The sequence below is a fragment of the Aphelocoma coerulescens genome, chromosome 9 (assembly GCF_041296385.1).
Source record: "Aphelocoma coerulescens isolate FSJ_1873_10779 chromosome 9, UR_Acoe_1.0, whole genome shotgun sequence".
In the NCBI taxonomy this organism is placed as follows: Eukaryota; Metazoa; Chordata; class Aves; order Passeriformes; family Corvidae; genus Aphelocoma; species Aphelocoma coerulescens.
In genome coordinates, this window is record NC_091023.1 from 26,514,148 (window position 1) to 26,528,791 (window position 14,644).

Here is a 14,644-nt window from a genome sequence, read left to right on the forward strand (position 1 = left end):
GAGTGATGCTTTTATAACTTCCACAATGGCAGACACCCAGGATTTGTGGCAAAACATAGAAAAAATGGGAAAACTTACCTGAGACTCAATTTCCTACCTATATTTGAGAGGGGACTTTCCTGAGTTTATATGTACTGGGACTCCAGGGTGGAGGTCAGGGTCAACATCTGAAATAGTCACATCTGTATAAAGCCTCTCCACTGGCTTTATAGCCTGTGGAGAAAGACCTGCCTCTGACCTGGAGTCTGCACTCCCCACATGCTGCAGGAGCAGGGACAGCAGCCACATTCTTCCCCTATTCTCAGGGTTTTCCTTCCCAGGAGCATTCCCCCAGAAGTGATTTAGCATGAGCCGTTTCCCACATGAACACTGGCACAAACACATCACACAGGACTCTGCACACCCTTACCAAGCATCAGAATTGCTTTCAGGACTGCAAACACAGCTCCCACTTCAATGCTGTTGTGAGCAGCAGCCAAGAGGTGACGATCACAAGAAGAACGAATTCCAGGAAATAATTTCTCTATGGAAAGAAGAGGAAATCTTGTAAAAATGGGTGTTATTTACCAACTAACATTTCCTTTGTACGAAATCCTCCTCAGTTAGAACAGCTACAGAAGCTCAAGAACTGAAGAAAGAACGGAACCTTCTGAAATTGAAACTGCAGCCCAACAGGTAAGTGATCAAGTCAACTGGGATATGTGGTTATGATGGATTAATATCAAAACAAGCTGTGGGCAGTGAAATAGAAAAGGAGCCTGTTGGTTCACTGTGTCCATGTGAACAGTGAACTTAACCACAATGAGACACTGAAGCCTATGCTGGTTTTGATGTCACAGATTTAGGAAATTACTTCCCTTACCTCATCTGCAAGACAAATGAGGCAAAATTAAGTGCTGTAAATGAGTGTTGCACAGTTGCACCTAGTTCTGCAGCCTGCAGAAGCCAGTGAATGCTCTAACTTGTAGGAGAAGATACACAGACTGGAAGTGGGAAGGAGGGCGGGAGGAAGGATGAATCCATCACCTCTCTGAGGTGGTTAACTGAGCCAGAGATAAGAAGGGTCTGTAACAGGATGACATTGTGTTTGATGTGTGCTACTTCCTACAGTTCAGTCATGATTTCTCCTATCCATTCAAATCCACTTTTATTTCTAGGGAAAGCACATCTGTCTGTTCTCAGTCAGTATTCCTCATGGCTCTTGCCTGTTTTGCTTAAATAAGCAACAAAAGCTCATTCATTTATGGTCAAAAACTAAATTACTCTTACTTTTACACGGAAGAATTTGACACCACTTAAGAGCTGACTCCTTTTTTCTTTCTACTTCTTTTTCATGTGGATATAATCTTGTTTTCAAATTTGCTGAAATACTTTTAAGTTACACACACATATATATATAAATGTTACAGATATATATATATATATATCACAGCTTATCACCAGAATTGTTTCATTTTAATTGTCAGGTGCTTTTTCCTTGCCATTTTTCTTCCTCTTTTGGTCTGTGGCAAACACACACAGGTCAGACCTCTTAAATAGTTACATTTAAAAGAAAAAAGAACTACCTTCATATATCCTGAGAACTAATTTTCTAATTCCTTCTGTTGGATGCTTTATTATACTCTACTTGAAATCACATTTACTCTCCATTTCCATGTAGGGCTTCCAAACAGCCCCATTAGTGCCTCTGCCACTGCCACTCTCAACTCTGCCAGGTGTTGAGAATGAATGTTTCAGCAAACTCCTGCATCCGAACCATTTCCCAAACAATTAAGAATCATTGGTATCAGCTCCTCAGCAGTGAAACGTCTGCAATTTTGAACTTGCACTATCGATATTTTCACCCATGAAATCTGCAGCCATCAAAAACCAATTATAGGTTCACTTTCTGCAATGGAAGGGTCAGGCAGCAGACAACTCACCTGTTTCCTGGGGAAAGAGGCACACCTGGGGTGTCCTGAAGAGGTGCAGGAGCAGCCGGCAGGTCATCCTTGCCCCAGGCTCGGCATCCGGGTCCCCACAGGCTGTGGAAGATGGGACATGAACATAAGGATCTGCCCAGGACCTCATAAGTCCCAGTGTCAGGCCTGGACATGTTCTTCCTCACAGCCCCATTTTAAATGAAAATACAATGATTTCAGCAACAGGAATTAGCACTTATGGCCCTGAGTCATTAAAAAACAAGAAGAGAACAGCAAGATTTTTGATAAGCAAGAGCATGGAGCAGCCAGGAGCTGAGAGCAGCAGGTGAGGCTGCACACAGCAGGACAGGGGCACACTGCACTGGCAGCAGCTCCGCCCCACTGCCCAGAGGCTGCCCCAGCCTGGCAGCCCTCCTCGGGGGCCGCAGGGACCCCCACGCTGCAGGGCACCAGCACCGCCAGGCACAGCCCCTGCCCGCCCCCTCCCTGGAGGCTTCTTAGGAAGTCTCAAGTCTTTCGTTTTAGGTTTCTCTCTTGGTGTTTTCTTACCAGCTGCCAGGAGGGAGGGCAGTGCGACGTGCTGGACAACATCCTCCAGGGAGAAGCACTGCCGGGCAATCAGGATGGCAACGAACGTGGCCAGGGAGTCGTGGAACGACAGGTCACTCACCTGGAAGGACAAACACTGCACGGCCTCGCACAGCACTGCACACACCCCTGCCACAAGTACTGAGGAATTCATTCATAGAATAAACAGTAAAACATTTACACATAAGCACTTGTTCCTTTTGTACCTTTTAATGCATTTCCCAAACATTTTATGGCAAATACTGACAGCTCTTAACTGAATTTCAACAAATACTGATTTCGAATACCAAAATTCTGGAGTAAAAAACATAAACCTTATAAAAGCTTCAGAAAATTTTATCACTCAATAAAACCAGGTAACACCAAGGCTCCTTCCTCAGCTTCAGGACAGGAATGTCCCCATGGACACAGCTTCAAACGGCTCCCAAAGGCAAATGCCATCAAACTGAAGGTAAATACACGGAATGGGGTATCGGATCAGACCAGTCACCATAATCCTGCTGACTGAAACAGGGCTATGGGAACAACACCAGATGAGTAAGAAAAAAACAAGTGTAGTGCCCCTTTTACAACTGAGGAGCCAACACCAAAACATGGTCCTTAAAACAGAGACAGTTATTTACACATCCATCAGCATCTTAGGAAAAGCACTCAGCTTTGCCTGCTCCTGTTGAAGAGTGACGCTGGTACTCTGCATCATCCCATCAGAGAGACAGGAAAAAACTTGCAAAGAGAAAACTCTAAGCACTGCTCAAATTTTACATTAAACCTGAAGATGTAAAAACAAATAAAAACCTATCAGGAGTCTCATTAAAAGACTTGAAAATTCAGCTGGACACAAGACTGGATTTGTGCTCCACATTTGGTGTAGAATGGAAGCCCAACTACCTCTCAAAAAAAACCTGGGGTAAGTAGGTGTCACAGGTATTCAGAAGATACTGAACTCACATCCACACTGCAGAGCAGATCATTGAAGCCCCAGACGTGGTTTGAAGAGCAGCACAGAGCTTTCACGACCCCCAGCCACTCCGAGCTGAGCACGGTGCAGCTCGCTGTCAGCTCTGCACACAGGTTCCCGATGTCATTGATCCTGGGAAGGAGAGCCACACTCTTACAGAGCCCAGAGATTTTGTAAGCAGTAAATATTTAGGTCAAAGCAGAGCAGTGCTTGGCAGCAGAGCTGGAGTTTCCTTACTCAAGGTGGGCATTTATGTCCCCAAGTGCTTAGGCCACTGTTCACACCCCACGGCTACTCCGTGGTCAACAACGAGCACCTGGGAAAACCTCTCCTGGCAGCAGCGTCAGGGACAGAGGTGTGAGGCACTTCTCCTCAGCTCAGTGTTACTGTGACAGGTCACTGCAGGACCCTTCCCTCTGCCCAGCCAGTACTGCCATCAGGAGGGAGACAAGCCACAAAATCAACTGGCATTAATGAGTTTCACTTCAGAGATCCCATACGGTATAACATAGGATTTAGGGCATGATTCAGGGTTATGTAACAGCTTAAGAAACAGCAGAGTTGACTCACCCCAGTGCAAGTTATTTTCTCTCTGTTCCAGAGTGAAACTCATTTGGCTGCATTTAGATGTTCCCTTTTGTGCTTTTACAAAATTGCTTCCTCTCAGCTGCTCTGCCATGCCAAAGATGCTCCCCACTCCAGAGAATCCCAGACTGCTTGGGTTGGAAGGAACTTTAAAGATCATCCCATTCCACCACCAGGGACACACCTGCCACAGCCAGGGACACCTTCCACTATCCCAGGTTGCTCCAAGCCCCATCCAGCCTGGCCTTGGGCACTGCCAGGGATCCAGGGGCAGCCACAGCTGCTCTGGGCACCCTGTGCCAGGGCCTGCCCACCCTTACACGGAAGAATGTCTTCCTCATATCCAATGTAAACCTAGTCTCTCTGTCAGTTTGAAGTCATTCCCCCGATAAATCTCTTAATACTTTGAAAAAACAAATCTATGGAGAAAAAAATCCACAATTTATAAATTACACATTTAATTAAAAAACACCAGTTGTACTAGGAGGCAATGACCTAATGCAGAGCCTTCCCTCATTTCCAGACTTCTAACAAGCAAAGACTGTCCTGAGCTGTTCAGTCTGAAACAGCACAACTGCTGATACCAAACTGCTCCTGACTGTCTGGCAGCGAGTGCCTGCTGCTGCTTCCTCCCTTCTGCTGAACTACACAGACCGATTTAACAAAGTAGCTCCGAGTACTTTACTCAATACATTTTCAGCAACAGGGAAGAAAATTAAAACAATTGCAAAAAAAAGACACAAACCGAAAAGGTGAAAGGAAATCTCTGCAGAGCCGTAAGGCCGCCCTGGTCCTGCCCCAGCCCGGCCTCACCTGCCCGGGTCCTGGTGGCCCATGCACACGTTCATCAGGGCGTTGCAGACAAAGCTGTAGCGGTTGGCTGCGTTGTCACTCAGGATCCTGCCCAGCATCAAGTAGTTGATGCTGTGAGCTGAGGGGTTCTCGAGGAAATCCAGCATGAACTCGGGGTCCCACAGCAAGTTGGAGTTTGAAGGCTGAATGTTGCTGTAGATCGTCTGCTTCACCTTGGAACAGGCACTACTGAGGAGCAAAACCAGAGCTGCCTACAAATGCACTTTGCAGGAAAGCTGCTGGGATGAGAAAATACTGCTTGGGTTAGCACTTCATACACATTTTCAAACTCTTTTGGATAAGCAGCATCTACCAGATAATAAGGCTGACGCATCTATTTCATTTAAGTTTTCCTGCAAACAAAGTCTTGAATTTTCAAATCGCTTCTTGGACATTTCTAGGACTGAAATTGTGAGCAGCTGGGTAAGGCCCAACATCCTCCTCCCCAGCATCTTCCTGGGGCATCAGGCGTCCCTACGGGGCACGTAACCTCGCTTCCCAACACTGCACCATGACCCAGCGAGCTGCAGTGCAGCAGGGGGAATTCATTAAGGAGAAATGAGAAAATTTATCCAAATTAAAAGCTACATTCAATAATAAGGTGACTTAACAGACAGGGTCTGGAAATCAGTAAATAGAGAAAAGATACTTAAAGCTCATATTTTTGACATTAATAATTAGACAAAAGGGCAAGAACTGTCCCAGGCCAGGAACACCTGTATGTGAAGTGTTTTTCTTCAGGGAGAAAAATAGGTGTTTGTGAGGAATGCAAATTTCATACCCAAAATATTCCAAGGAATGTTTGTCTCCAGCATGGGGTTTTACATCACAGGGACAAATTTCACTAATTAGCCCAACTGGGAAGACCTCCTCATCTCTGAAGAGAATCAATTAATTGAAGTTAACTTAAAATAAGTGAAAATTTTGGGATTTTTTAGAAGTCCACTGGCCCCAGGATGAAAAGAGAGAGGAAGCACTGGGCACCCTGGAAGGCAGCCGGGACCTGAGGGAGGAGCACCAGGTGTGCCTGGCCAAGGGCTCAGAGGGTAACACCGTGTGACCCTGTCCTGCAGCCCAGGGCCCCTCACCACTGCCAGCCCTCAACAGCTGCTCCACATGCCGACACTCCAGGACAGGAGGATGAGGCCATTAGCAAGGTAATTAATTACAAGAAGGACAGTGCCTGATGATAACCCTCTGCTCTGACAGCCAGTGCAACAGCACAGACAGAAATCCAGTGAGTGGAACACAAACACCCCTCACCAAAACCACCAGGCAGTGAACGGGCACCTGGGCACAGGAACATCCCCAGCACCCCAGCGTTTGCCACGGTCACAGAAAGGAAAGCCAAACCCAAACAACACTGAGCACGGCAAAGAAGTGTCTGAGACAGCACTTGCACCAGAAGCAATGCTGAAGGAGTGGTCAGGAGATAAAATTTTTTAAAAAGTGAAAGAATGATTTAAAAAGAGGAAGTTTAGGGAAGATAAGTAACTGTTCCAGGCACACAAAACCACACACCCCTCCCTCAGTGACACACATTTAGAAGACACTCGAGAGGAGGCCAGAGCACAGCAAACCACAGAAGGTGAGTCTCTAAGTGTGAACATTTGTAAATTTTAACTTATCGTTGCTTCAAACTGACAGAGAAACATCTGGGCTTTACAGCAGTCTAGAAAGGAGCTGAAAATGTTACTGTGAATGTGCAGTGGGGTTGGGTGTTTCAAATGTAGCAAGGAGACCAACATGAATGCAATGTTATTACCTTAAGTACAGCTGTTTCAAAATGTATACATAAATTTTATTAACAGTTTTCAGGAATTTCTAACTCCATTTGATAAAAAAAAGGTGCTTCCAAACAAGTTCTCTGCATCATATCCTTAAAAAATTATTTAATACCTTGTATTATTACTAGACTATTTTGACTTGTTACTGTAGATTAGTGTTAATAAAACTGTTAATTTTTATTGTGTTACTGAACATGAGGTTGTAAGCAGAAAAAATTAACATAGAGCTCAGACACTTGTGTAGTTCTGTATTTCCTATTTCTTTTTCCTAGTGTTTCTGATTAAATGCTACTGCTCCCAGGAGTCTGTAAGCCTATTAAAATATTAAGATTATTACTGAGAAATCCTTTCCTGCTCCTATGAAATGAAACCACAAATCTCAACTATGCATACCCAAACTAGGAACACAAACCAGGAGGGGAAACAGCAACTGAGGCAGTTTGTGAGTATCATAAGATGTGGATTTGCATCTGAAAGGTTTCCACTCCTCCTTTACAAAGTAAAAGCCCAAAATACAGCATATGGGAACCTAATTCTTTTTAAATTTAAAAATCAAGGAACTGAACATTCAAGCATAAAACTTCACAAACTCAAACACGTTTGTGCCTCTCCCCGCATCAAAGGAAACCTTCACGGAGTACTACAGCTGCGACAGCTGAGATTTTGCAGGTTTTCCATCCAGCACTGCCTGTACTGCAGCCGAGGTGCCCAGGAACCGAATCAGGCACCCCCGACCCGCGAAGGCAGCGGGCTGAGGGGGATCCGATGCCGCGGCTGCACCGAGAGCGTCCCGCGCTGCGGGCAGAGCAGCCCCTGAGCTGACCCAGACGGGAGAGGGCTCAGCCCCTGCTCCCCCCAGCACAGACCGGGGACCGCACCTCCTCCGGGGACTGAACACCCGCCGGGGACCGAACATCCTCCGGGGACCGCACATCCTCCGGGGACCGAACACCCGCCGGGGACCGCACACCCTCCGGGGACCGCACACCCGCCGGGGACCGAACACCCTCCGGGGACCGCACACCCGCCGGGGACCGCACACCCGCCGGGGACTGAACACCCTCCGGGGACCGAACACCCTCCGGGGACCGAACACCCGCCGGGGACCGCACACCCTCCGGGGACTGAACACCCGCCGGGGACCGCACACCCGCCGGGGACCGCACACCCGCCGGGGACTGCACACCCTCCGGGGACCGCACATCCTCCGGGGACTGAACACCCTCCGGGGACCGCACACCCGCCGGGGACCGAACACCCGCCGGGGACCGCACACCCGCCGGGGACCGAACACCCTCCGGGGACCGCACACCCGCCGGGGACCGCACACCCTCCGGGGACCGCACACCCGCCGGGGACCGCACACCCGCCGGGGACCGAACACCCTCCGGGGACCGAACACCCGCCGGGGACCGAACACCCGCCGGGGACCGCACATCCTCCGGGGACCGCACATCCTCCGGGGACCGAACACCCTCCGGGGACCGAACACCCGCCGGGGACCGCACATCCTCCGGGGACCGAACACCCTCCGGGGACTGAACACCCTCCGGGGACCGCACATCCTCCGGGTACCGAACACCCGCCGGGGACTGCCCCGCCCCGCCCGAGGCTGCGACGGCACCGCCCGGCCCCGCACGCTGCTCTGGCACGGGCAGGGGAACTGCATCAGTGAAGCGAAGGCTGCAAAGGCCACGGCGATTTCCACGGGATGCAAAGTAAAGGGAAACCCCAGTAGCCCGCATCAGTCTGTGCGCAGGGGTGAGAGCAATCCCTTCACCACCCACCTGAACAGGTCTCCAAACTTGCTTCTCAGGTGGCTGCAGGACACGTACAGGTCGTAAAGGTAAGCTAAAATGCACCGTTCTGGAGAGGAGCACTCAGAAGGATTCACAACATGCTTCACCACCCCACACAACCTGCAAACAAAACCATCCTGAGTTTGTTCCAATGCACCTGAGAAACGTGTCCCATACTGCCATAGATCATATAAACCCTTCTGTCAGCTGGGGAACGTGACCGACCCTCATCAGGCTGACAGGCTTCATGTGACATTTGGTGTCACCTGTGGCAGAGGCCCTCAGGGAGCCCAGGGCAGAGTGGGGCCAGCGGGCAGGAAATCAAGATGTACAACCCCTCCTGAGCCAAGGCTACAAAGGGTGGGGGTCCCACCAGCCCCGGCAGTGGGGTGCAGCCTGTGGAGGCAAATCATCCTCCCCTCTCCCCTGAGCTCACCTACAGCCCCCCACCAGCACTGCGACACCTGCTCCTGCTGCCTGAACCTAAATGCTTTTTCTGCTTAAGAGATACCAAAACACTCTTTGGAAAGGTTCAGGTGCCACCAACCCTTCAAAGACTTGCGCGGTCTGCTCGGAGCTGAGGATGAGGCAGGCGTGGTACCGCCGCAGCACAGCCACGATGCAGACACACAGCCCCGTGGTGTAGCTCCCAGCCAGGCTGGACGACTTGAGCAGCAGCTCGGCCTCCACCACGCTCAGCTCGTTCAGCAGCTGAGAATACACACACAAACAACAAACTGAAAGTAACGCCCAAGTTAGGCACCTGAAACAGGAGCAAGAAAAAAAAAAAACATTAAGGATAAACTGTGTGGCAAACAAAAATGCAATTCACTATTCACTAGAGAACAAGGAGCAGTGGGAGCAAAATAAATGGTTAAAGTAGAAAAACCATCCCTCAGAACTACTCAGAAATCCATGGTATTTCAGGCAACCAGATGTATTACTGAGTGATTCGATGGTTCAGTCCAAAACAGCAAAGCCCATCCTAAAATCCTTTGTGTTAAAATAATCTAGAATTTTATTAATTTTGAAAGATTTAAAAATAAAATGCATGTATTGATTCTCCACAACTACCACAGTACAAGAGAATGGGGAAGTGCCCAGCATTCTGTTTCAGAGGACAGGAAACTGAAACAGATACAAGCACATGGCATCGAATCTGAGTAATTTGCAGACCAGATCTTGGGGTTTTTCTGGCTTCATAGAAAATGTACTGCAGCTTTGTCCTGACATAACTCCCCAAAATGAACTCTGCTCACCTGTACTGCAAAGTCTATAAGTCCATTGATGTTCAGTGCTGGCTCCATGAGGTCGAAGATGAGCTGGATGTGGTGAGCCAAGGGCAGGTGGTATGATGTTCCTGAGGCAAAGCTAGTGATCTGCTCAAGGACATTGCTGGAGATCTGGGAAAAGGAACATCAAAAGTCAGATGAGACTGAGGACTGCTCAGGTACAGCAGCACTCTGAAGGTCACCATTTGCCACAGTACCTGAGATGTCACCTGATGTTGATCGAAATAGGACAACTGCTGCAGTTTTGTGAACACGGTCTCCAGGGTTGGAAACGCCTCTGGTTTGTTCTTCCTGGCCTTCTGTCCTTCATTCTCAACTGAACAGATATAAAAGGTTATATAAAATTATCAGTAATTTTATGTTTAATGGAGCCCTAGCAGGTTTACATTGTTACTGACTTAAAAGACAATAAAAATCTTAGTAAGTTTTACTCATGACCACACAAACCCTACTTGCCCCAATTTTCCATTATAATTGGGACAGATACACCAGAGCATGGAGCACTGTCAAAGCTGCTGTGAGGTTATCCCAGTGTGAAGAGGTGACACCCCAGAAAAGCTGCAAGCAGTCACTCAGTGCTACAGGAGGCAAGGGACATGGATCACTCACATTCCAGGCTTTAGCCCAACACAAGTGTTTGCAACCAGTTGCCACAATGGAAAACTGGGGTTTCTGGCAGTGGTGGCCACTGGTCATCCCACGGCCCCGTGGGGCAGGACAGCAGCCCCTGCCTGTGCTGCGGGGCTCTGCTCAGCCCCTCTCCCAGTGACTGCCAAGCGCTGGAAAACAAAATTATGGGATGACGTGCATGGCTCCAGACAATATGCTGAGCACCTCACAGCTCCTGTGAGCTTCGCTACCAGTGACCCAACAGCAGTGTTAGAGCATTTACCACCCATTTCCGTAGTGCTCTTCTTGTTCAGGATTTTGAGGATGTCCTTGGTAATCTTCTTCAGCTGATGCTTTGCTTCATCACGCTCCTTACCCACACCATAAAGGAGAATCATGCGCTGGTTACACTCATGGCTTGAGGATTCATCCTGAAAAGAGCAGGTACAAGTGAAGTCTCTTTGCCTGTCCCTGTCATCACCTACGGAAACCTGAGCAGCCCAGAGTGCGGCAAACAACTGACTCTGACACAAAAACATCTCCCGTGGCTGTCACCGGGGAGGAAACAGTGCCAAAGGGAATCACTGAAGAGTGGTGTAAAAACACAGAAGGGAAAATGCAATCTGCTATTATGAATTCCGTGTGTATCTACAAGGACAGAGTCAGAGGATGCAAATGGATGCCCCTCCAAACTGTCCCCTGGATCAATATTCTGCAGCAGATCAGTAAGCAAAAGACAGATATTTAAAAACTCTGTGACACTACAGACAAATCTTTGAAAAAAAAATATGCAGCCCAACTCCTAAAGTTCCGTCTCGCACATCCCAAAGAAATTGAAATATGTGTATTTTCTTTCATTGTAACTATTTATACTTAGTCTTTCAGTTAAATGTAGATATCATACAATGTTGACATACTGTATGTAGCTTAAAAACTTGAAGCACTGCTCTACAAAATCACACAAGGTAGAAATATTTCCTTCAGTAATAACCTTCTCCAAAGTAACCAATCACTACTTCTTTTAAGTGCTTTAAAAGTTTTAAGAAACAAGTCTGTGTACAGGAATAACACTAAGGAATCACAAGGCCAAAGGGGCAGACAGGAATGCAGCTCTGCGCGCAGAAAAGTTGCACCATCTGACAAATCCCCGCTCCCTTTACAAATAGTGCCTCTGAGAGTCAGTCAAAGGCAGGAAGTAAAACACTAATTATTTCTTAAAATTTCATTTCTCTCTCTTTTCTGCAGAAAACAGAAGCAGAAGCTCATAGTGCATCACCTGGAATCTGTCACTGGCTAAGAAACCAGTTCACAACCAGAGGAAGGTCTCAGCCTGAGGGCTGGGATGCTCAGCTGCTCCTCCAGCCTCTCCCTGCTCCGAGGGATTCCACAGGAACACTCCTGCCCACTCCCATGGTGAAGAGCTGGAGGGACTGCCAAGGACCCCCCCTCACTGACCCCAGCTTCCACCGCAGGGAACACCCACGTTTCTCCACTTCTCCCGGTACCCTTCCCTTGGCTTTTGGGGGGAGAATGTGTCCCTGCTCAGGGAGGGCTTGTTCCAACAGGATTGGACTTGGCAGATGAACCTGTTTCATTCTTCAAAGCAAAAGCCAATTTTTTCTACCTTATAGGAAGAAATAAATCTTTGCCAGGGATGTGGGCATCAGCTGAGAGCACATCAGCTCCCCCGAGTGCCTGTTTTACACAGGCAGAGCCCAGACAGAGATACAGTCACATCAACAACCACATCGCTACACACCTGAGAGTTGCCCTGGCCCAGCTGGGGCCCCACCCGCTGAGTGCATTTGGTCACAACACAACAATTCAAAGCTGACTGAAAAGGCTGAAGCCTCATAAAAGATAAAAATCACAATTTCTTTTGTTTTTCTGTTTGTTTCTCCAGGGAGAGGGAATACCACAGAGGAAATGAAAGCCACAACCCAATTCAGCTCCTCCAGGAATGACAGCAACTGCACCAGCGACAGCAGGATCAGCCAAGTCATCTTCCCTTTACTCTACACGTTTCTGTTCCTGGTGGGGATCACCATGAATGGCCTGGCAATGTGGGTCTTCTTTAAAATATCCAGTAAATCCAACTTCATCATCTTCCTCAAGAACACTGTAATTTCTGACCTCCTCATGATCTTGACTTTTCCATTTAAAATCCTCAGTGATGCAAAGCTGGTATCCTGGGTCTTGCGAGGGTTTGTGTGCCAGGTCACCCAGGTTGTGTTTTACTTCACCATGTACATCAGCATCTTGTTTCTTGGTCTGATAACTATTGATCGCTATCAGAAAGCCACTTCACCATTCAGAACATCAACTCCACGGAGTCTTTTAGCTGCCAAGATCCTGTCCACAGCTATCTGGGTATCAATGTTTGCTCTCTCATTACCCAACATGATTTTAACTAATAAGAAGAAAACACCCAAGAACGTAAGGAAGTGTGCTCTCCTGAAATCAGAATTTGGCTTAGTCTGGCATGAAATTGTAAACTACATTTGCCAGTTCATCTTCTGGGTTAACTTAGCAGTCATAGTGGTATGTTACATCCTCATCAGCAAGGAACTGTACAAATCCTATAAAAGGACACGATGCACAGGGAAGGCATCCAAGAAGACTGTCAATCTCAAGGTTTTCATAATCATTGCTGTGTTCTTTATTTGTTTCGTGCCATTCCACTTTACCAGAATCCCCTACACCTTGAGCCAAACGAGAGATGTGTTTGACTGCTCTGCTCAGAACACCCTGTTCTACCTGAAGGAGACCACGCTGTGGCTGACGTCCCTCAATGCCTGCCTGGACCCATTCATATACTTTTTCCTTTGCAAATCATTTAGGAAATCCTTGCTAGACATGCTGTGCAAGCACATGGCAGGGCTCGGGGCAAGGACAAAGGAGCAGAACGAGGGGGATGACACAGACGAGACGCCACTCTAGAACTCAGGACTCGACACGCCCCTTCCTGGCCACACATGTTTATTGAGAGTGGAAGGAGCACAAATCCATGAAGTGTATCTAGAACTTCACCGACTTCTTTAGAAACAGTCCTGCAGATGAAGCATGAGCACCCTGGAACCACCACCACCACTGGCTGCAAAACTAGAAAGCTTAAATAACAGGAGTCCCCCTGCCCCCAGCCTCCATCCTTGCCAAAACAGGAGCTCCTCTGACCCCAACCATGCCTGTCAGAACTGCTGGGAAGAAGTCTGAGCTTAAAGGTGGAACTGTGAGGAAAACTTAAAACAGAATCATGAAATGTTACAGATGATATTGTGAACTGTAAAGATTTTGCAGAAATAGCTAAACTCGGGGAGAGTGACGTCCATGACAACACAGGATCCGAGAAATGCAGACAAATCCACAGGAGATGTGATTTTTCAATACAGGGAGTTGTCACCTTGTATGCAACGGGCAGACAAACAGAAATCCAGGCCAGATGTAGAGCAGCCATTTGTGCAAATTTTTGGTAACAGAATAACACTCGGCTTATCTCATTCTATGCTTGCAGTTCCTAATCCATTGACCAATAATTAATAGTTGTACGTCAGAGGAAATAATTTCATAATCAGGCTTATCTTGATATGAATTAAACCCCCAACTCCTTCCCCTTACTACATAAATAAACAAAACTGTATGCTTTCACAGAGAACAATATATTATATTAGAAAACATACGAAGCCTTGATTTACATCATACTGAGATCTTGGGGAAAGATAGGCTCATGGTAACTTCTTTACTGATGATTAAGGGCAGCTTTTTTCACTATACAAAATACTCAACCCCTTCCCCTTTTGCATTTGGAAAACAAAAGAAAAACAGGGAAGTATCTTCAAGTACATGACATTTTGAGGTATCACAACAATTGCACATGAAATAGATTGTGGGCTATTGGAATAAATTGTGGTTCATTTATCAGCACTGCAAACAGCTCCAATTGAGCAGCATGGGTCACTGTCACACAAGAGCTCATTCTGCCAAAGCCATTGCCTGTCCATCCTTCCTGGTACGTGTCCCTACCTGCCAGGGAACTTCTACAACTGAAACCCAATTTCCCAAGAAGTTAAAAGGCAGCTCTCTTGTTGCTCACTTACTGCCACACTCGGCCTTGGGGTCTGTGCCTCTGATAACCCGCTGGGATGAATTAACCCTTCCACAAATTGTTTCATGCCTTGCTCGTGCTGGTCCCTGCTCCAGCTGACACAATCAGTAGCTGGGTTCTACCACAGAGCTCAGGGCACCAGGATTTCCC

General features: G+C 47.6%; 2 protein-coding genes across 2 annotated transcripts in view; one reads left to right on the top strand and one right to left on the bottom strand.

Annotated features, from left to right (window-relative positions):
• Positions 1-14,644, bottom strand: part of MED12L (mediator complex subunit 12L) — a 101,930-nt gene that overhangs the window by 17,864 nt on the left and 69,422 nt on the right. The window contains exons 16-25 of the mRNA XM_069023875.1: positions 10,676-10,823; positions 9,981-10,099; positions 9,751-9,894; positions 9,039-9,202; positions 8,480-8,611; positions 4,867-5,094; positions 3,459-3,600; positions 2,472-2,592; positions 1,923-2,024; positions 410-523 (exon numbers count right to left, since the gene is read on the bottom strand). Coding sequence (XP_068879976.1) covers positions 410-523; positions 1,923-2,024; positions 2,472-2,592; positions 3,459-3,600; positions 4,867-5,094; positions 8,480-8,611; positions 9,039-9,202; positions 9,751-9,894; positions 9,981-10,099; positions 10,676-10,823 — 1,414 coding nt within the window. The remainder of the gene's footprint in view (positions 1-409; positions 524-1,922; positions 2,025-2,471; positions 2,593-3,458; positions 3,601-4,866; positions 5,095-8,479; positions 8,612-9,038; positions 9,203-9,750; positions 9,895-9,980; positions 10,100-10,675; positions 10,824-14,644) is intronic.
• On the top strand, positions 6,392-14,034 carry P2RY12 (purinergic receptor P2Y12). Its single transcript, XM_069024406.1, has 3 exons — positions 6,392-6,493; positions 11,638-11,893; positions 12,296-14,034. The coding sequence occupies exons 2-3, from the start codon at positions 11,803-11,805 to the stop codon at positions 13,330-13,332; spliced, it is 1,128 nt and encodes a 375-aa protein (XP_068880507.1). The 5' UTR covers positions 6,392-6,493; positions 11,638-11,802; the 3' UTR covers positions 13,333-14,034.

Coding starts and splice junctions, on each gene's coding strand:
- P2RY12 (XM_069024406.1), top strand. CDS start 11,803: ATGGTGAAGAGCTGGAGGGACTGCCAAGGACCCCCCCTCACTGACCCC. Junction 11,894..12,295: donor ACGTTTCTCCACTTCTCCCG/GTACCCTTCCCT, acceptor TTGTTTCTCCAG/GGAGAGGGAATACCACAGAG.